General features: G+C 37.6%; 1 protein-coding gene across 1 annotated transcript in view; it reads right to left on the bottom strand.

Annotated features, from left to right (window-relative positions):
- Window positions 1-23,576, bottom strand: part of LOC116317977 (copine-9) — a 269,801-nt gene that overhangs the window by 205,644 nt on the left and 40,581 nt on the right. The window contains exon 4 of the mRNA XM_039612659.1: window positions 5,190-5,293. Within this exon, the coding sequence (XP_039468593.1) occupies window positions 5,190-5,293 (104 nt within the window). The remainder of the gene's footprint in view (window positions 1-5,189; window positions 5,294-23,576) is intronic.

The raw sequence follows: 23,576 nt of genomic DNA, 5'->3' as shown, positions 1-23,576 counted from the left end.
CTTATGATGCATGACACTTAGTCAGGCATTAAACAGAGTAAGAGTGGATGAGTTGCAATTTGCATTACTTAATATTTCAACATTAACGGTTTACCTTGTGAAGAGATTAAGACTCCTCACTAAGCAGGGCGGCTGCAGTCCCATAGGAGGAAGCTTTAAACTGAAAAACGTTATGTAGGGAGAGTAACACTGAAATTAATTTCTGAATTATTTCTAGCACAGAAAAGGAATTAATGATTCACACACCGCACATCTTCAATTTACCTTATTTATTAATTTTTCACGAACAGCTACCCTTCCTACCCAATGTCACTGCAAAACATGTAGATGAGTTTATTGGTCATTTTCTGACATTTGCATATTGTTTTCATTTGTTTTGCTCATTTTCTTCTGGAATCTGCTTGCGTGACACAAGACACTGACTGGATCCACTGTGAGAGGACAAATTCAGTTACTTGGCAGGAGTTTCCAGCAAAAGTCAGAAGTACCTACTTCAAAGTACAAATACATTATTTGGGGCAGAAGATGTCCACCTGTAACCATGACTTAAGTCGTGCAGGAGGGGATCTCAGGATCCAGACACCAGTGGATAGTTCCTGCATTTTTAAAAGTCTTGCATAAATTTGCATTTCAAATTTTTAGTTTGTTGTTGCTAGAAGATTGTAGTGATTAAGAAACCAGATTATAAAGTGCATGTTGATCATTTCTGGCTAATGAATTGGAAAGAAAATGTAAAGAACCATAGCACAAAGTAGATGCAGTGTAAAGGAAGGTGTATGGATGTAAATAATGTCATAGTCCTATATGTCAATGGACTGATTGCACTCAGTCCAGACATATACTGAAAACCTGTCCAACAAGCAGCCTAGACAGGTGCTTACTTTCACAGCCTCCCAGTGACCTGAAAAACTAAGACCTTATTGATTATTTTTTGTTAAATGAATAGCAAATTTCCAACACTGTTTTGGATTTCTAATAATTCAATTCAATTCTGTACAATTCAGTTTTTTTATACAGTGTGAAATCACAACAGTTGTCTCAAGGTGTTTTATATTGTAAGGTAATAATTACAGTACTACAGAGAAAACAGAAAACCCTAACAATCAGATGGCCTCCTTATGAGCAAGCACTTTGGTGACAGTCGGAAAGAAAAACTCCCTTTAAACAGGAAGAAACCTCCAGCAGAACCAGGCTCAGGCAGGGGTAGGCAGGGGTGAGGGAAGAAGACAGGGCCAAGATAAAATGTGGAAGACAGCGAGAGATTAATAACAACTACTGGTTAAATGCAAAGTGGTGTAAAACGCATAGTGAGTGACAAAAGCTGGAAGCTGAAGGCTCTGCCTCCTATTCTACTTTTAAATACCCAAATAAATCAGCAGTCTGAGAATGAAGTGACCTATTCAGGTGATACAGTATTAGGAGGTCTTTAAGAAAAGATGGGGCGTGAAGGGGGAAATATGCTCTCTCTGTCTAGGCCATGTGTCTGTCATGACTCTCACTGGAGCATTTTGGATCAACTCACAGCTTTGCAGGGATTTTTTTAGGACATCCTGATAATAATGAATTATTGTAGTTCAGCCTAGAAGTAATGCATACGTGACCTTATTTTTCAGTATCACTCTGAGACAGGATGTTTCTAATTTTAGAGATGCTGTGCCAATGAAGGAAAGCAATCCTACATATTTGTTTAATATTTGCATTGAAGGACATTTCAAAAATGGTCAAAAATGACTTATATTGTTACTGGAGGTCAAGAAAATGCAATCCAGTGTAAGCATCTGGTTAGACACAAGATCTTTAGAAATTTGATGTTTAATTAGATGCTACCCTCAGCTTATCTGAATTTAGAAGCAGAAAATTAGGTGATCCAGACCAACTAGGCTTTATGTCTTTGAGACATTACTGCAGTTTAACTAACTGGTTTGTGTTGTCTTGCTTTATGGATATATAAAGCTGGGTATCATCGGCAAAGCAGTGAAAATATATGGTACTCCTTCTAATGGTACTCCCTCGGGCAGGGATCGTCAACCTTTAACATCAAAAGTTGTTGAAGCTCCTCCTGCCAAGGGAGACAGATGGGCAGGTGGCAGGTGTAACTGGGAGATGATAAATCACTATATAAAGTATATGTATTAATAGTCATGGTTAACCCTACTCTGTGGCTCGTGAGCCACGGGTTGCTGACCTCTAGCCTAGGGGAAGGGTTCATAATGTGAACATAACTGGTCCTAGCATAGAGCCTTGTGGAACTTTGTAATTCACCTCTGTGTGTGAAGAAGACTCCCCATTTACATGAACAAATTATAGTGTGTTACATAGAAATGATTCAAACTTTAATACCTAAAGTATGCTCTAATCTCTGTAATATAATATTATGGTCAACAGTATCAAAAACTGCACAAATTACACATATACCTATTATAATCTTGCTAAATGAAGAAGCAAGACTCTGTAGGAGTGTTTTAAGTGTAGACAGCATGTCAGGAGTGGCAGCACCAGGAGAGCAGCTAGTCAGTTACAGAAGTGTATGCCTCTTATAAGAGTAAATCAAAGAAAAATGCCAGGTGAAACAATGAGGTATGGTGTGAAAGGTGGCCTCTACTCAGCATCTTCAGAAAAGCTTCCATTGAAAACAGAATGCAGTCAAACAGAAGGTGACAGCCTCCTTGAACCAGAAAATTAATCAGAACCAGCAGATGGATACGCTGCTGTATTATCATTCTGCCCTGGTGACAAAATTTGTCGCAACATACTCAGCAAAACTCACAAAAAGGGAACATGGAGGCAAACCTGTCTCTCAGTTGTAGCTTTGCAGATTGATGACAAGAGGACTGAATCGGTCTAGTAGTTACAAAACAGTGGGGTGGAACATGGAAGAGCCTCATGCTCTGTTGCTGTTCAGGCTAAAGAGTGATTTACAACATGCACTGTAAGGAGTAGAGCACTGGGCAGTGGAGATAGAAGCTGGATAAATGTGTTGTCCAGAGACCAAGGATTCACGACAGCCACAACCAGAGGCCATCATCCACACACTTCTGGACTTGTTCAAATGAATATCCAAAGCTTGAATGTGCCCACATGGAAGAAGAATTGATACTTCAGCTACAAGGAGCAGTACGCGCCATGGAGAAAGAGGCTAGAGGCCAAGATCAAGGCAACAGGAAGGGAAGGTAGCCAACTATTGTAGCTGCAGAAAGGTGTGATGAAGAAAGGGATGCCTTAGGCCTTGAAAACTGCCAAGCAAAGACTCACAGCCTTGGCTGGCCACCTGAAAAGGTATGCCAGACAGATAGATGTACACTCAGTGACAGGGGAACAATATGACAAGAGCCCCACCAAGGCTGGGGACAGAGCAATATCGAAAGAGCATATGGGAGAAGGATGCAGCCCATAACAAACAGACATCTGTTTTATGTTATTGTGAAGCACTTTGTGGTTTTTATCCTGTGAAGAGTGCTATATAAATCAATAAAGTAAAGTAAAGTAAAGTAACAACAATGCTCAGTGGCTAGTGGATCCAAGAGCAGACCACAGCAACCTCCTGAACAAGCTCCAGTAACCATTACAGTAGTAGATATCCAAGAAAGAGTTTCAAGCATGAAGAGTTTGATAGCACCAGCCCCACACATGGATCTTGAAATGCCTGTACTCTGTGCCTGTCTATAATGACTGAACTGTATCCCTAAGGGATAATCCTTCCACCTTTCAGAGAAAACTATTGTGACCTCAGTCCAATAGTTTTAGCAAACAGATGAAACCTTGATTAATGCATTTATGGCATTTCTTAACAAAGATGCGCCATCTGGTGGCATTGAGGCATTTTGAACACAAGTTACCGGCATTACGCATCAATAAAACTTTTAGTAGACTAAACGACTAGTAAGTCTGGTACAGAGTACTGATAACAGTGATATCAGTGACAATTAGTCGGCTAATCGACTAGTCACACGCAGTGAGAGAGAGAGAGAGAAGAGTAGCAGGTCCAAGTTGGGTAAATGAAATGAAATTAATCTTAATCTTAGTTTTATTTGCACTCATACAGAATTTTATTCTGTCCTTAAGCACTTTCTAATTATTATGCACACATTCGCACTCCAGTGGCTCCATTGGGGACCGTCAGTATCTCGCCCAAGGTCATTTTGACATGGAGATCGGAGGACATAAGCTCGATGCCCCGAAAGACTGGTTGTCCTTTTTAAACATTATGACTTGACTTTCATAATGACTTAATTATACTTGAGAAAAACAGGATATTGGGTAATATTATTCAGTGTTTACACTGAACAATGTTTATATCTCATAGCTATGTAAGGTTGAAAACATCAACTTAGCTCTTCTCTTCTTGACTTTGGTATTAGTACCAGCTATGTTACTATTATACTGTTTAAGATTCCCCCAAGAGAGCCTAGGCAAAAGTGAGGGGAACACAGACAGTTGTCATGACAGTATTGAGAGTCCACTATACCCTGCCTCCATGGAAGAAACCCATACAGACATTTCATGTACAGATTCACAGTTTAACAATTCCATAAATCACCATTCTCTGTTTGACCCACACTGATAGATCCAAAATACACCTAATACACCAGACAGAGATCCGATTTTACCCAGAACAGCATGTAAATGTAAAAGCAAAATTTGTAGCACCTGTACAACACTACAAAATTTTAGAATATTTTCATTTTTGTATAAGTCACTATAAAAGTGATTTCTAAAATGAACCAAAATCTCAAAATACAATACCAAAACTGCCTGTTGTAATAAATTGAGATGGTAAACATAGACATCACACATCAGGGACATAATTATCCACTTACATGTATCTTATGAGATACACTATATGTGTACATGTGTAGGTAAAGCGTGCAATTATATGTATGTATGTATTTATTTATTTATTTTATTAACTGTTTGTAAATAGTCAGACAGTGATAATAAAACTTTTAATAATAATTGTCAAATGTGTGAAGAAGGCTGTCACCCAAATGCATGTAAAACTTTTTACCCTGCCAAATCACTGATCTATCGCTTAACAATTTGATGAGTCATTAAATGACTGCAGGCTTCTAAATCTAGTGGGTATGAGTCAGAAGGCCAAACTAATAGTAGGGTTGATTCAGTCCCTGTTATAACAAAGGAAAACAGACAGTGGCATTGTAGAAGGAAAAGACAGAGACATTCCTACTTACACATCAAAGCGAAGGTTCTGCTTTTCTTCAAAGAAGAAATCAAGGACAAACTTCCTAACAAAGTCAGGGTTCAGTGTGTTATCGATCACTTCTGTCCGGCCAAACTAGAGGAAAGACACAGACAAGAGAGACATAGAGGACAACAAAGTCAAGTGACAGGGAAAGCACTTTCAGTAAACAAGTGAAAAAAGAGAATGAGAAACACTGATGATTTGTTGCAGTGCCTGTTTTGCTAGCTTTTTCCTATGAGTGAACGCTGTAGGGGAGACCGGGGATAGTTGTAACATTTTTGACATTTCTGTCTGTACCTTGGAGCTCTTTTAAGGTAGTGGATTCAAAATGCAAAGTATTTACATGTCTCTGCTATTAAATAGTGCAGCTATTTTCTCTGCAGCACAATTACCCATTGCATGGTATGGTCTCAAACACAAAGAGTGAAATGTTACAATTAACCCCATAGTCTGGGTTAGTTGTAACATATCCTGGGGTGAAATGTAACACAATGAAATAAGGGTACTAACAAAACATTAACATGTAATCTTTGTTTATTCAACACATGAATGCACTTAGAGCCATTTATGTAGCTATGTGTGTGTGACAGAATGCAGAAATCTAGCTTTTGAACATATTCCAACCCCCCAAAAAAGACAAATTATGGAATTTTCTGCAACTAAATATTTCATTAATTCTGGTTGGTCTTCCTTGAGTTTGGCCTCATTGGCTCAGTGGGCATTATAACCTACAGCTCTTGCACCAACTTTTGAACATAACAATGAAGCTGAAAAAATGTAGTTGTGCACCAGCATCGCAATTCCATTACTTTTTATCATGGCTTACCTTGGTGTGGTTTGCAAAGTGCTTCAGAAAGATGAGGAAATCTGTTTCTTGCACCCAACCTGATTTATTTCCACTACCAATACTTCCTACTGGTCCATCTCTGACACAGTGGTCTGCATAATGTATGTGTGGGAACACAAACAGTGGAGGAATTGTGTTGCCAATGGCATTAACCACATATACAAAGGCGACCAGTGAACCTCTCTCTGCTGATGTCGTTGCCCCAACTTGTTTAATATAAGTTAAAGTAATAGTGTGGTAAGTTGTAACATCTGCATTATTGTTACAACTAACCCAGACTGTTGCTGTTACAACTGACCCAGACTCCTATAGCCATGAACTAGCTAACATTACAGCCAACGGCTAAAACATTAGCACTAAAGACCTACACAGAATATATCCCCATAGACATACAAATAACATTATTTAAGATTGATGAGTTTAACTGCAAAGCAGAAAATGCTATTAGAAATTGAAATAAAGTAGAAAAACTTACTTTTTGGCATACAAATTACTTTTTTAGTGTTAAATTGTCTGTGTTTGACAAAATGAGCTGATTTTTCACATGTGATAGTAGAACTGAATTGGGCATGCACAGGATGAGTCACATCATTTGAAACTTAGTCCTGATTGGAGAAATTGGAAGTGTTACAACTGACCCACGTTACAACTATCCCCGGTCTCCCCTACTTGAGCGTCAACTGACAAGCAGTGCTGGGCAAGTTACTTGAAAAAGTAATTAATTACAGTTACTTCTTCAAAATATTAACTGAGTTACAATAAGTAACTAATTACTAGGAAAAGTAACTATTGCATTACTTTTAAAAAAATGTTTAACCCTCTGTGGTCCAGAGGGGCTCATATCATTCTTTTCAGCATGTTGAGTCTGTGTTTCCACAGGCCCCACTAGTTTAGAGACTTATTCCTCATGAAGAACGAAAACAAGACAGAACATCTTCAACCGGTCTTTTACTCGCTAACGAGGGAAGCTTGGTCAGAACCAGCAGCCCTCCTCGTAGCCTTTTATTGACAAACAGTTACAATACACAACACAACACAAGCAACTCCCACCGAAAAACCCCCTTGCTTGCAAAAGACAAGGCACTGTGTGTATGTGTGTGTGCACGTGTGTGTGTGTGTGTGTGTGTGTGTGTGTGTGTGTGTGTGTGTGTGTGTGTGTGTGTGTGTGTGTGTGTGTGTGTGTGTGTGTGTGTGTGTGTGTGTGTGTGACCTCCTGCTCACCAAAAGAATCACAAAAGCAGGAAGCTTACAACACAAGAAACAGATCTTTCAGATAAGATGTGCCTAATAAAACCACGTCAGCCTCCCCCGGCACCAAATTGGCTGGAGAGGTGGTCAGACAAAGGAATGTCTTTGATCCTATAGTTTGAAACAATGTAGAGATGGTAAGCATAAAAATGACAACATTTAACAATTCACTTTAACACAGCACAACCTCACATGTCCGAATTTACTGTTATTTTGTCATTTTGACATATTGATCTAAAATCAGACAAAAAACATCAAATTTGAGTAGAAAAAAGTTGTATTTTTTACTGTAACAACCACAAACATGTTTAATGAATCATATTTCATAACTTGAAATGCAAATATAAATTGCAAATTTAAAAAAAAAACCTATGCAGAAGTTTTGCAGACAACAAAGTTATTTGCAGCTATTTACCTAAAAATGCTGCCAAGTCATTGTTTTTTATAACCATTTCAAACTATTTACAGAATAATCTGGTGTTCTACATCAAATAAGATGACACACAAATTATTTGTGCCACTCCAAAAAATAGTTTCTGTCCACTATAAGATGAAGGAGCAAATCACAGCCTGATACCTGCAGGCCTGAAAGTACTGAAAGTAGGAGGTGTATCACTCCTCCTGTTTTCCACCTGGAGACAGCGTTTACACCGTATTCTGCCTTTGTTGGCTTTTTGGCAGCACCTGTGACATTCAGCAGTCACCTCATTGTTCTGAGACACAAAACAAAACTATCGACTACACTACACACTAATTACACAACACAACACACAGTAAACTACTCATTCCAAACACGCTAAACGTCACAAATCTTTCACATCTCAAAACTCGCTCCCCCTCTTTCTTTCGCTCTCTCGTCGCCGTAACTCCTAAAACTTCCCCCTCTTCCCAAACAACCAAACGCCATATTGCCATATGATTTTTGGATTGGTCGACATGGTACATTTTTCCACCAATAGGAAAGGGTGGGGTTTTTTGGTTTTGGTCTTTGCTCGTAAGCGGAGAGTGCTTTCGAGCACTTTCCTTAGAAGATACCATTTTTACCGTTTCTTCCTGCAGTAAACATAACGATTCATTCAGTAAAAAACATTGTGTATAGTTTTTATCTTAACTCTGGTTTGACGTGGGCTATCACTACAATTTAAAAAGTGGTATATAGTTTGAAGTTCACACTATAAACACAAAATTTGAGAATCAGGTTTGTCTTGGGCTGACATAGCATCTTGTTGCTATGTCATCTTAAATTGGTCATGTGATTAGTTTACTTTATTCTTTCTCAGCCAATCAGCAGCACTTGTGTAATTGTTTCTCCCGCCTTGCCTTCCCGGTAAGCTGAAGACAGGTTCAACCGTATGTGTGTTAGAAAATAGTAATAAACCGCATCTTCTTGTTAGTAACGGTAACAGCGTTGTAACGATAGAAATAGTAATTAGTTAGGTTACTAGTTACTGAGGCTAGAAACCTAGCCTATTACTAGATCAGTCTGAACAAGTAAAATATGTTAAAGACAAATATACAACAAAATTCAAATATCTGGCACAGCTGTAGATAAAAGAGCTTTCCCCTGAAAGCAAATCATCATCTTTTTATAAACACTTCAGATTTAGCAAAAGTGATGTTAACTAAGATGAAATCATGTGCAAAATGTACTGCAAAGTTGTGTCTGCACTGCAAAGCAACACAACTAACTTATTCAACCACGTGAAAACACACCACAAATTGCACTTTAATTAATGCATGAAGGCCAAGAAAAACATGCAGTGGTTGCTAATGTAAATCATCCAGCTTAACTCTGACGACCATGAAAGTGAGCCCGTACAGTAAATCTGCATTTCCATCAAACTCACAAAGACAGGCTGAGATTAACAACACAGCCGTATTGCATATGTTAGAAGGCTTTATGAAAATGGTCAGCTTACTGGTTGAAAGATATTTTTCCTCTCACAGATTTGTTTCTTCTAAACATGCAAAACGCCACAGGGGACATGGAGAGGATATCACAGCTGTTGAGTAGGCCTCCCTTACTACGAGCTTTTGTCACATCCATTATGTTTGTAGGATGAATGGAGTTAAAGAATTTATATGTCGCTTCTAAGAAATGCACTTAGGCTAAGTGAATCAACACCTTATTTGTCTTATTTATGTATACTAGAGAAGCATTGCCCCCTGTACTTGTTATCCAGGTCATTCATGCACATGTGAAAAAAATGAGTGTGTTAATGCACTGACATGCTGTGAAGTCTACACATCAACTTTAGAGACAGAAAGACAACCTCGTCCTCCCTGCAGTGTCGAAGTGGGGTGAACCTGAAGGAGTGGGTTCCTGTCATGGAAAGCAAAAAAACTTCCTACCACCTTCCTTTTACTACACCGCAGACAGCTGCCAAAACACCCAGCAGTGGAAGCTGCAGTTCCACTGCTCCATAAAGCATAGTCCCAACTATTCTCTCAAGCTTCAGTGGAAGAGGCTCGACATGTATAAAAAGGCGGGATAGGACATATTTCATCATATTCCCATTGGATTCAAATGGGGACAGAGTGAGGAGGGTGTGGGTGTCTGGGTAGATCTCTTATCTAACTCTTGCATCACAAGTTTTTGATCCAACAGTGACATGCAGCATGCTGGAAGACCATACAGCTCACTGGCCAGAAATAATAAAACAACACAAGTACCTCCATATTTTATAAATGGTTACAAAAGCTTCCACTTTTCCATATATATCTATATCTATCTATATCTATATATATATATATATATATATATATATATATATATATATATATAGATATAGATATATTCATACATAGAATGAAACTTGCATATATATCGAATCATCTTCTGAATATAATTAATATAAAGTGATGTCAAATTTGTTTCCATTTTTATCACTTATTTTGGCCTTCTTCTTTGAGATGTAAAATGGTATTCTCAGTTTTTCAACTGAAATTTCCAGATTGTTTTATTTTATTTTATTTTATTTTATTTAAATTTGCTTAACGTATATAATTCACTCACTTACTGCACATAATGTCCTCCTTGTACATATTCACTTACTGTATATAATGTTCTCTTTTTGCACAGTCGAGGATCGTTTCAGGACACATTTCACTGGGTGTTGTACTCGTGTAACTATGCCTGTGGCAAATAAAGATTCTTGAATCTTGAATCTTGACCCCATATCATGTGCTCAGCTTCCACTTGAAGTGTTATCTCAGTTGATATCTCCATCAGTGATTGATAAATTCCCTCAAGAATTGTGCATAATCTTCTCCCAGAAACATTTTGTTAAACATTATTCATAAGCATTAGAAATGTTGCTAAATGAAAATATGATCTTCAAGGTGATGACATTTTTTAAAGGCAGAGAATTCAGAAAAACCTCAACTCTAAACATGAGGTTCACTCATTCTATATATTCAAATTTCGTTCTATATATATTCATGTTTCATACTAGACATATATATATATATATATATATATCTCTTTTAATATCTTTTAATTCCCCTCTCCCCCCGTGGGCGGTCTGCCTGTTCATCTTAGCCGCTATGATGCCTGACAGGAGTTCTCCACGGAAACAGCCAAGGAGTACTCTCAGTGGCAGGGGAACAATATGAGAACTAGGGCTGCCACAAACGACTATTTTGATAGTCGACTAGTCACCTATTATTTTTGCGATTAGTCGACTAATCAGATCATGCATCCGTTGGACAAAGAAACGTACAGCTTATTGCACCAGCATGCATCTGCTCTTATATAACTATCATGAGCTTACAGCTTTAAGTGTTTAAGGTATGTGCTAACTAAAAATAAAGACAAGATGATAGTTTATTAAATTTTAATGAAATTTGCAGATTGTTTCGGTGAAGTTTAATAAACTCCTTGCTATCTAAAATATAACAGGACACCGGAGTATATTCTCGAGCATCTCACACTTCTGATAACCAGTTGTCTGCTTGACGTTTATTCAGCTGTGTAAAAACTAGAACTTTAATCTCAGCCAAACCGATTTACTCAGGAACAAATTAAATACTAAAAAAAGCCAAACAATAACATTTTTAAGTTATCTAAGTGAATTATGTATGTTAAACCTGAGTAGCGAAAGACGGCGGTGGGTTTGAAAACGATTTGCCGGGAGTCCGGTGTTCTCACGGGCTGTAGTGAGCCTTGCCCCCGGCTAGCTATTGAGCTAGTGGGTAACAGACGTCTCCGAAAACGTCGGCGCGCTTTTGAAAATATGTGGTGTCTTAATAAACTGACCAGATATTTGAGGTTTACACAGTTACATTCTCGCCTGAAAATATGTTAAACGTTTATTTTGTGACCCATAAAGAATAATAACAGTAATATTAAAACTAACTAGCTGCCGCCATTGTTGGAAACTGAGCTGCGCTATGAATTGACTATGTGCACGAGAAAATGCTAACTTCCTGGTTTGAGGCCGGATGTGGGGTTGCACATTTCCGGTAGCTTTACTTTGCGGTAAATCGCTACTGCGAAGATATACTCCAAAATCATGTCCAGAACTTGAAAATGGAAAGATTGCGTTAAGTTCCAAAGAGCAGAAGGTGGGAACACTCACCACTGTTGTGTCACAAAAAATCTAATGATAGATTTTGACGTTTAACACATAAGCCCCACGTCTCTGGTACGGGGGCAAAAGGAGGAGATCACGTTTAATCGGTTATAACGCGGGTTGAGAAATATAAGTCCAGACATGTGTGGTATCCACAGAAACCTCATAATCTCAGCTAAAATGTCATATAAACCATTTCTACAACCACCAAACACACCGAAAATAAGCCGCGATTAAACGAGCAGTTACGTAAATGCGCAGAAGTCCGCTAAACAAACAAAACCGAACCAGAAATTATTCAGACTTCATATAAGTAACCGGTTAAAGATAGGCTGGTTAGCTCCCAGAGCTATCACTGACTCCACACACCAAGTTTCACCACGATCAGACCAAAATTCACTAAATTAGCCGCAAAAGAAGACCACAAAAACACACAGCAGCGCAAATGCTCTAAAACAGAAATTGGCTTACCGTCCTGATTATTTTCGCCGGTAGCCGGTAACCACGTGATTGACATTTAAAGAGTTTAGATCGATTGGTTGTTTGCATCACTCAACACAAGCAGAACTGCATCACTGCAGCATAAGACACATCGTCCACATTCAGAAGCACATCTCTGTATAGTGACTGGTCTTATTCTTTAAACAGGCAAATGTTCAGCATTCAAACTACAGGTGAACAACAGTCACAGATGTTTCCAGTTATGTCCACACCTACACAGCATGTTAACAAACCGTGAAAAAAGCCACACACAAAATGAACGATTGCTGGTGAGGGTTTCTATACATTAGTATGTATGAAGGGTATGTTGTGACTTACCTTCTAAATTAAAAAGTGCAGTACTGGATGTCCACGATGTCCACGCATCAAAAAAATAAAATTGGCTACTTGATTTCACCCATCGCTGGTTATTTTTAGAACATAACACCACAATAAACGAGGGACAGCTGAGAAATATAACATTTGAATCCCTTTTCTCCTTTGCTCTGAGGCCGGGGGGCAAAATATCGACAAGTCCGTGAACATCATTTACAGATATATTGGGTAAATGACCAAGACATCTATAGAAATGTAAATCGACGCTTAATTCATTCATTTGGTTAACTTCTTTTGGACATTAAACAGGGTGCGAATAGGACACCGGAAACAAAGCTCCACACAGGATTTTCCGCACCGGAACTAGCATATGCTATCGTGCACATAGTCGATTCTGGGACAGAGCTACTTCTTCTTCTTCTTCGGGGTTTAATGGCAGCTGGCATCCTTGTACATGCAGTGCTGCCATCTTCTGTTTCAGTCCGTTATTACACTCTTAAATCCTACTACTTATTCCTGCATCTTTTGTGATCTTATAAAGCTTCAAACGACACGTCGACTATTAAATCAGTCGTCGACGATTTTGATAGTCGACGTAATCGTCACTAGTCGACTAATCGTGGCAGCCCTAATGAGAACAGCACCACCAAGGCTGGAGATGGAACAATACTGGTAGAGCATATGGGAGAAGGACGCAACCCATAACGGCAATGCTCAGTGGCTAGTGGATCTGAGGGCAGACCACAGCAACTTCCCTGAACAGGGTCCAGTAACCATCACAGTGGCAGACATCCAAGAAAAGGTCTCGAGTATGAAGAGTTGGACAGCACCAGGGCCCGACATGGTTCATGCCTACTGGCTGAAGAAGCTCACTGCACTCCACGAGCACCTGGCAGCACAAATGAACCAGCTGCTAGTTGACGAGAGACACCCAGAATGGCTAACCGAAGGCTGGACAGTCCTGATCCTCAAGGACCCACAGAAGGGACCGGTCCCCTCCAACTACCGACCAATAACCTGCCTCAGCACCACGTGGAAGGTCCTGTCAGGCATCATAGCGGCTAAGATAAACAGGCACATGACTCAGTACATGAGTGGGGCACAGAAAGGGATGGGCAAGAATACCAGAGGCGCAAAATTTATATCCTGTCAGACCTCCAGATGCAGACGGACAAAATGGTGGTGGCTAACCAACCAGACATTAGGCCAAACTAGGCGAGTGGCTCCAGCAGATCCCAGGAACAACATCGGAGATCTCTGTCCAGAAGAGCGCAGTCCTGGGAACAGCTAAGACAGAGGTTCCCAAAGTGGGGGGGGCCGCAGAGCCATTGCACGGGGGGCGCGGTATGAAAAGAAAAAAAAAAAAAGAAAGCGTGGACACTGCTAGCATAATGGACAGGTTTTTGACGGGGCTCCCACGCAAATGCAAAGCAGGAGATGAAGCATCGCCAAATATGTTTCCAAACCGACTTCATTCTAAGACAAAGACAGGAAAATATGGTGAAGCATATCTTCCCTTTGGCTTCACCTGCACAAGTGCCGAGGTAGGTCTCCCCTGCAAATAGTTTTCCCTGCGTCAGGAGCAGCGCTGGGCTCTCCAAATCACGGACAAACAGGATCCCACAATGTTGATTTTTAGTTCACAAACACTTCTTGTAATGACTAACTACTCCTGACATTTTGGACATGTTAGCTCTTTGTGCAGTAAAGTTACAGCGGGATACAAATAATATCAGGCTGATCCTGCCGTAATTTGTTCCCCCGGTTCAAATCACGGACAAACAGTATCCCACAGCTGTTTATGTGTTTAAACCCATTTTGCACAGAGAGACATTTTTTGAAAAATGTATTGACAGCAATGTTGAATATTATTACACAGGAAAAAAAACAACTACACGTAAAATAATCACACCGTGACGCCTCTGCCTTTCTAAATGGAGGGACAGTAACTGCGTGTGTATATGTAAGCGTGTAAAACCTGAAGATAGTCAGATTAACAGTATTTTGTCTCTATCTGCCATTCTGCAATTCATCTCATGTAAACAATAACGTGGCGCACAGCGTGACGTGAAAAGAGGCACATACCTTTGACGTTGCGTGACGAACTCGTCCACACGTAAACGCAAAAAAGGAGTTTTAAATAATCTCCGCGGTGAATCATAACGCCGTTTACGTGTTGACGAAAAGCCCAAACGCATAGAAACAGCTGAGTTTTCAAAAATACCCGTGTAGGTGTGGACGTAGTGTAAAAGAGTTAGTAGTATATTTTATTACTACCTGTAATTTATTGCCGTTTACTTGTATTTGCTTAATTGTTTACTAAATGTTTGAGGTGTGAAATAAACTGCAATGGAGTTTGTAAACAAAATATGGGTGTGTGTGGTTGGAGGATGTGTTTGTGCGGGGGGGCAAACATTTTTCTTGTAAAACAGAAGGGGGCCTGGCAAAAAAAAGTTTGGGAACCACTGAGCTAAGATACTGCGCAGGACCCTCAAGCTCCCAGGCCTCTGGTAGAGGACCCGAGTTTGAAGGATAGACCGCCTGCAGGGGCAAGTGGAGAATTTTTTTTTATGTATATATATATATATATATATATATATATATATATATATATATATATATATATATATATATATATATATATATATATATATATATATATATATATATATATATATATATATATATATATATATATATATATATATATATATATATATATATATATATATATATATATATATATATATATATATATATATATATATATATATATATATATATATATATATATATATATATATATATATATATATATATATATATATATATATATATATATATATATATATATATATATATATATATATATATATATATATATATATATATATATATATATATATATATATATATATATATATATATATATATATATATATATATATATATATATATATATATATATATATATATATATATATATATATATATATATATATATATATATATATATATATATGTATATATATATATATATATATATATATGTATATATATATATATATATATATATATATATATATATATATATATATATATATATATATATATATATATATATATATATATATATATATATATATATGTATATATATATATATATATATATATATATATATATATATATATATATATATATATATATATATATATATATATATATATATATATATATATATATATATATATATATATATATATATATATATATATATATATATATATATATATATATATATATATATATATATATATATATATATATATATATATATATATATATATATATATATATATATATATATATATATATACTTTATGTTGCATTTTATTTCTTAGATTTTCTAAATTAAAATTCTTAGCATTAGAGGATGGAGAGCTGCAACAAAAAAAAGAAAGCCAATTTTCCTTTCTCACAGAAGACACTTTGACATGTTGAGAAAAGGTACAATTAAGAGAAGTAATAGCTGGACTCCACTTAGATGTCTTAGCACTAGTCCTTTTCCTGCTGTGAGAAGTCAAAATATCTGCCACTTGCAATGGTTTTATTACCGTGAAAGAAAATGGCGTGGAAATGGACGTGTTTGTCTGTGAGCTGTCACTAAAGTGCTGCCAAATTGCAACACAGCTGCTGTTGGTGCAGACCAGCAGAATCCATACAGCCAGTTAAAAAACAAGACGACTCTCTTAAGAAATTTCTGAATATACACAATGCGATCTAACCTAGATATTTGTACAGTTAGTCATTTACTTTTAAGTCCACTTACCTATACTTAAAGGCTGAAGTGAAAAAAGCCATCTACACCCTCTTAAAAGCAGAAAGTGTGTACTGTTAAGTGTGCTGTAAGCAAAGTTTGGTGTGTCTTTGGCACTGAAATCTTGCATTGATGAGTTTGTGCAGTAGCTTTGGACAGATGTGAACTTTATATTTATTACTTTATAGAAATCAGTGATTAGTAACTGTTAGCTGTATATCTTTTTTCCTAATGGATTTGTTTGTGGTCTTAGTATGTTATCCATAAAATTACATGCATGATAACATTAATACACTCAGTAAAAGTACAGAATAAGTACAGTTTATTACAGAACAATCCATTTTGAGGTTATATGATTAGCAACTTTTTAAACAAATGTTTATGGGCACATATACAAGAGAAGCCATTTTTAGGTGTGTTTTACTTTTTGTAGTTTGGAGGCTCTTTGCCACGTTATGTTCAAACTATTTTTGGTTTCTAGATGAGACGTCACAGCATCCGTTTTTTATAAATACGCAAACCATGATTCAAGAGTTATAATCAAAGTGTTCCATGAATAAAAAAATGTAATTAAAATTCAGCTGCTTTCCATTTTAAGGTTGTTTCCACGTGCAGTGCAGCACCTCTGTAAGCAATTCTGGTTGGTTTGGATATTGAAAATATGACAAATTTTGAGTGCACCGGTCCCTCAGGCCATGGTTGTGTCCTGATGCACCACATTTAAACTTGAACGCTGTGGCCCCTTCACCTGTAAATGTAAACGTTAAACCTCAGCATAAAAGCTGGGTTAGTTTGATATAGTTAACTTTGAGAACAAATGCCAGATTCCGAGGGAAGCAATCTTAATGCACTGGGTGTGTTCGGTCCAGGCCAAATTTAAATCGGCCCAGCTATTTCCTTTTTATGTCTGGAGTCATGGACCTTTTTTTATAACCCAGTGGGAGTATTTTCTAAGCAGCAAGATAAGTCCACTGGTCTTGCAGAACCTGTACAGTCATGTGACACCAGGTTTTTTTTTTTTTAAATTAACATGTTGAATTTATCAGGTTTGTTAATTATGTGCAAACACAAAGCAATAAACCTTCACAGATGCTTCGTGTAGTATGACAGCTTGCCCTTCGTAATCAAAAAGATCATTCAATTCAATTCAATTTTATTTAAATAGCATCAGATCACCACAACACTTGCCTCAAGGCACTTAATATTGCAAAGCCAAGATAAATAGATAGATAAACATTTATTAGAAATATTAATTCAGACACGTTTACTCCCTGAAACCTTCAAAAACTATGGAAAAATGTAAATGAATTATTATTCACATTTTTTGATTGTCTTCCTCCTTACAGTTCTTGGCAGATGTTATTGCAAAAGTTAAAATTATTATTTTTTTCCTGTTCAAAGGAATAAACATCTGCATTTGATCTACTCTCACTTACCTGATTCTTACAATGTTTTCAGAATTTGCAGAATTTCTGTAGCTTATTGTTTAATTTAAATGTGAAAAACTAAAGTTCCACATAATACGGGGACCATCTGTTCGTCACACCCACCTACAGTAGTTCTACACATGGTCATGGGTGACTGGAGAGAAACCCACCAGTTTCCACCTCCCACGATGGGCACATCATGTGTGGACCCTGGGATGAAACTGGGACATCTAAATTAAATTTAGCTGGGTATGACAGACAGCTTCTCCCTTTGCACCAACCTACCTACCTTTGCAAACCACCATTGCTCTGTGAGCTCTGAACTGTAAGTAGGTAGGCTTAAATTCCTAACAGTAATATGTGCTATAAATGAAGATAGGGTACTCCTTCAAGACCTTACACAAGTGAACAGTCAGTAGCAGTTACATTTACTGTCAAAGCAAGTGGAGTCCTTTGAAGTACTGGAGAGATAACTAGTTAGTAGAGATATGTTGAGTAGAGCAGAAATGCTTAAGGGTAGCACCGAGGCTGCTGACTTTGTGTATGAGAGACTATTCAACATATTCAACAGCTGCACCCCTGAGGTATCCAATAATAAAGAGGAATAAACTGTAGAAGCTGGTGCAACATAAGTATTTCATCCATTTAGACAAATGTTGCATATTATTATGAAAACAATAAAATTATATATAATTATAATCATGTCCTTTACGTTTTCAAAATTTCCTTCACAATCTAAGATAAATATTTTTCTTTTTCTTTCATAAAATTTTCTATTTATGTTGAAATAGCGCTGCAACAGCGTGTTGACTGTTCAATCAATAGTGTCCTTTCTCGTCTTGATGGGACTGACAGTTATCGTTATCATCTTCATTCTTTTAACTCTCAAGTATCATAAAGTTAAGTGGCAACATCTTGACTGATGAGACTGTGTTTACAGACAGCGTTTCAGTTTTACAGGTAAGGTTGCTGCCACTGCTCTAACACTATGTATAAATATAACAGGGCTTGCTGGTAGTTCCAATAGTACTAGCTCGTCCAACCTTTATATGTGTTTACAGACAGTGTTAGCTTAATCACAGCTAGCTAATACTAGAGGGACCAATATGCTCACAAGCTAACATGACTCAAAGATTAGGGCTACATGCAGTGACACTAGTGTTGGCACACTACTTTCAGCAGGTGGTCAGGTTGAGTCCACCTGTGCACACTGAGAGGATCAGGGCTCCATGTCACTGGAGTGCCTCTTCATATATAGACAGTAAGTATGAAGCAAACACAAACTCTTCTTTAACAGGTCTTAGCAATACAATGCTATCACCCCAAATAAAAGGAGGCTTGGAACTGATTCTCTATTCCTAATTCAAGTTTTGAATTGAATTTTTTATTGAATTTTTTTGTAAATAATTAAGTAACTCAATTTAAAGTATTTATCAACAGATTAATAGTTGTTTTAAAATACTTATTTAGTTATAAAATACTTAAAAAAATATTTATTTATAAGTTCTCTTTATGATATTATGACTTCCCAAAAAGTTGATACTGTTCATCTGGACGTAGTGTTTTCAGTCACATTAGTCACGATGAGTGACGAAATGTTTCTCCCACTGAAAACACTACGTCCAGATTAAGAGAAAAATCAATGTAAAGGATTTTTAGGATTTTTAAAATGAATATTGTTACGGCCCCTGGCCTCATGTGGGCCCGCCTTCCTGCATGGAAATTCAAGCGTGCCAGGACTCACAGGTGATTGGCTGGCCAGGGACCTATGCCTGCCCAACTGCATGCAGATTGGAGTGTGCCAGTCCACATACACCATTGGCTGCTGCGGGATCCTCGAACAGAGCGGACCAATGACGCGGCTGAACCTCTGTTTTTGAGTTGCTGCCTGCAAGATGATTAGTGTTCTACTAGTGTTCTTGTGTTATTTGAATATATGAGTTTTTTTGTTTGTTTAAATCACCTCATTGCCTAGTGAGTCGTTTCACTAACGGTTTTCAGTTGTGGTAATAAACCTTTTGTTTTTCTTTTATATCTCACCCTCCTGTCTCTGGGCTCATTTATGTTACCTCCCCTGTCGCCTAGCAGAGCTGGGGCGTAACAAATATACTAATTAATTAATGTTATTGCACAATTCAATAGTTATTTAATCACAAAGTGCTTTATGTGTTTGACTCATCTGGTCCTCCACAATCACTGCTGCAAAGGAAAGAGTAAATTAGATATCTATGTTCTCGATAACTTAAATATCTACCGATCTTCTATGAATAACCACAGAACACAAAACATACACCTGCCTTCTTCTTAAGCTTGGATTTAACATAAAGTAAAACAGCCTTTACTCTCCAGAAAGAACACACTTAAAGGCAGGTGTGTGGTCATAAAAATAAAATATACTCTGTTAATATATTGTCCCTGTGACTTGGAGGGAGAGCTCCTGTGAGCTGCACTTGACACACATTTTCCGCAGTATTCTGTGCTACTGCTCTTTAAAGTGATTTTCATAGTCAGAAGCTAATAGTGAAATATTGACAATGTATAGTTCTCTCTATCTTAAGTCTTGTTTATGACATCATAATATCAGGTTCAGATTATACAGTTTCAGTATAGAAAACAAAGAAAAGAAGTTTTGGTCATCACAGTGGATGGTTTTATGCCATGAATTGCATTCTGGAAAACACCAGGGACATTATAAGACAGAGAAATGGCACCCACAGAAAAGAACACTATATAGAACTAGAACTATATAGAAAACTATAAAAACCTCACTACCAGAGAGTCAATTGAGGGTAAAACATATGTGCCAATCACACTTGGACTAAAGCATGCACACAGTGGGTGATCGCAACAATGTAGCTGAGTAGTTGCAGACATATCTATATATTGTAGCAGTTAGGTTTGTCTAAGCTTATTGTATTCAAAAAATGATTGAGCATTTTCAGTGTTCTACTGGAAGGACCCAGACTATGAATTTAGACATTAATAGACCTGTAATGTTGTAAAACTATGAAATGTAGTCAAAGTAGAGGTACAACCTTACTCTTTGAACAGCAAACTATGGAAGCAGTTTTATGCTTTTTAGCAGTGATTCTATACATGCTGTTTGATAAAATAAGATTACATTTAAATACTTTGGTTGGACAATGGACAAGACTAGAAATGTGTATATCAGAGGGACGGCTCGGGTTGAGCGGTTTGGTTGGAGACAAAGTTAGAGAGGCAAGGCTGATATGGTTTGGAGACGTGCAGAGGAGGGATAGTGTATATACTGGACAAAGGGTGCTGAATTAAATCGACTGACCAACAGAGAAGTCGTATACAAAAAGTTGATGAATGGGCTCTAGGTCCAGAGGAAGCTGAAATCCATCGATGTGTGCAGCACATTTTCTGTCTGTGGCAAGAACAGTGCACTTTGCTATGGTCTGCTGGGGAAACAGCATGAGAGCTAATGACACCAACAAGACTGAAAGGACTAATCAAAAAGGCTGGTTTTGTGACTGGCTTCAAATTGAACACTTGAGGTAATGGAGAGGAAGGTCACAGAACTTAATGGACTGATTCAGCTCCGCTGTCACAAGGACAGATGCAGGAAATCTTTCATGCCACATTCAGTTCCTCTTTATAATGCAATGTATCAATCTGGCAAAGAGTCACTTTCTTTTTCATTTTAACATTTTATTAAAATTCTGTTGTGCTTTGTTAATTTTGAGGTATCTTATTTTACTTCTATTTCATCATCTTGGGGATCACGTAAGGTTAAGTGACATTTTTACTTTACTTATCGACGTAAAGTAAGGTATGAGTCTGTGAGCAACCAACACCAGACTGTTATAAAGTAATTGGCAAGTCAACCCCGTATTAAAATGGATACGTCCTTCTGTTCCTCAAAGGGTTGCATCATGTTCAGTCAAACACAATGCAACACTGGAGTAGAGAAGCATCAAGTAATCTCAGAGGGCTCCTTCTTTTCAGTGCTATTGAACAGTGTAGCTTGGTGGTTTCTGAGCACAAGGCAGTCTGTTACATTGCATTTTTGTCAGTGTGTGTCTCTATACCCCTCCTAACAGAAATAGCGCGAACAGGAAAACAGCAGCATGGAGGCAATCAGGGCAGATTTTCTGTCTATTTCAGTGAGCTGCATCAGTAATGAACCATCTAAAAGTGGAAGCAGTGGTAGACAGAGAGAAAGCAGGACACGGAGACAGTCTCAATAAGAAAAAGTGAGTTTTTCCCAACAGATCAGGGATCCAATAATGCATGAAACAGTCACAATGTGGACACAAACTGTCAGTATAAAATGAGATGGGATTTTTTTCTTTTCCTTTTAATGAATGTTAAGGCTGTGTGACTCCACGGGGAATAGCTTGGGCTTACAGTCAGGCTAAGGAAGCTAGAGAGCAGAGACAGAAGTGTCCAATTCAATAATATATTACAGTAAAACAACACTACTTCATCAAGCTGTTAGGGAGAACATGATCTGGAACTACTTCCCACTCCAAATATGCAAAATTATCAATTAAATACTGTCTGACATTTAAACTTAGATGAAAACTTAATAAAAATAATAATAAATCAAGAAGACTAAGAGCAGGAGTTTGAGTCTCTGACAGGTTTAATAAAAAGGAGGATGGTGTCCAAGTTATAGTCAATATTAAACAGGCATGTTGGAATGAATCTCAGCAAAAGACTCATTCCCCCACAATGCACCACATAATGCCACAGGAAATCATTACCACCTGTGTCCTTCCTGAGGACACTACTTTTGTATTTATATTTTAATTGACCATCTGTAGCAAAGCAAATCCCCCCTTTGAAATAATAAAGTATTCTGATGCTGGTTCTGTAAGAACGAGCCCCTCAGCTCTCCCTGTGTGGAGATGTTGACGTCTACAACTTAGTCTTGTGTAAAACTTGTTGCCCAATCTCACAATACTGTAAACCCATTTAACAGTTTGTATTTATGTGACACTCTTCGCTGACCACTCAAAACACTTTAGACTACAAGTCACATTTCTAAACATACATCTACATAGTGCTTTATTTCATATATTTAAGTCCAGAATGACCCATTTGAAATAACCAATTGACCTAGCATGTATGTCTTTATGAAGCCAGAGTACATAGAAGAAACTCAAACAGGAAAACATGCAAACTCCACAAAGGAAGGGGTTCAAACCAGGAAATGTGAGCTCAAAACTATTAGCAACTTGTAAGGAATAGATAGTGACAGATGACAAAGAGAATGTGAAATTTGCCCCTACAATAAGAGGACCTAGCAGCTGTGTTATGCTGAGAGGGTGCCTATAAATCAGCACAAATCAGTACAGGTGATCCAATGTCCCAAAAAGGCCAGAAAACCTACAGTGACGCTAGTTACAGAGAAGAAAGTCAGACTGCAAGAGAAAAGTAAGAGAAACAGAGCTATTGCATCATGCTACAAAACATCCAGAGCCTTTTCTAGAATGAGAGCCATCACTACTTTATCTGCATTTATGCATTTCACCAATACCTCACAAGGAGAACACCAGTGAGAAAAGATAGAGGCTAGACTGAAAAGGGGTTTTGGAATGAAAGTAAGAAATGACTTGCAACACAAAGGCAAATTTTCACACAGAGCAAGGCGAATAGAGCAAAGTCAGCATGAGC

The sequence above is a fragment of the Oreochromis aureus genome, linkage group 5, assembly GCF_013358895.1.
Source record: "Oreochromis aureus strain Israel breed Guangdong linkage group 5, ZZ_aureus, whole genome shotgun sequence".
Classification (NCBI taxonomy): domain Eukaryota; kingdom Metazoa; phylum Chordata; class Actinopteri; order Cichliformes; family Cichlidae; genus Oreochromis; species Oreochromis aureus.
Note: the sequence above shows the minus strand (reverse complement) of the source record. Positions and strands in the feature narration are given on the sequence as shown.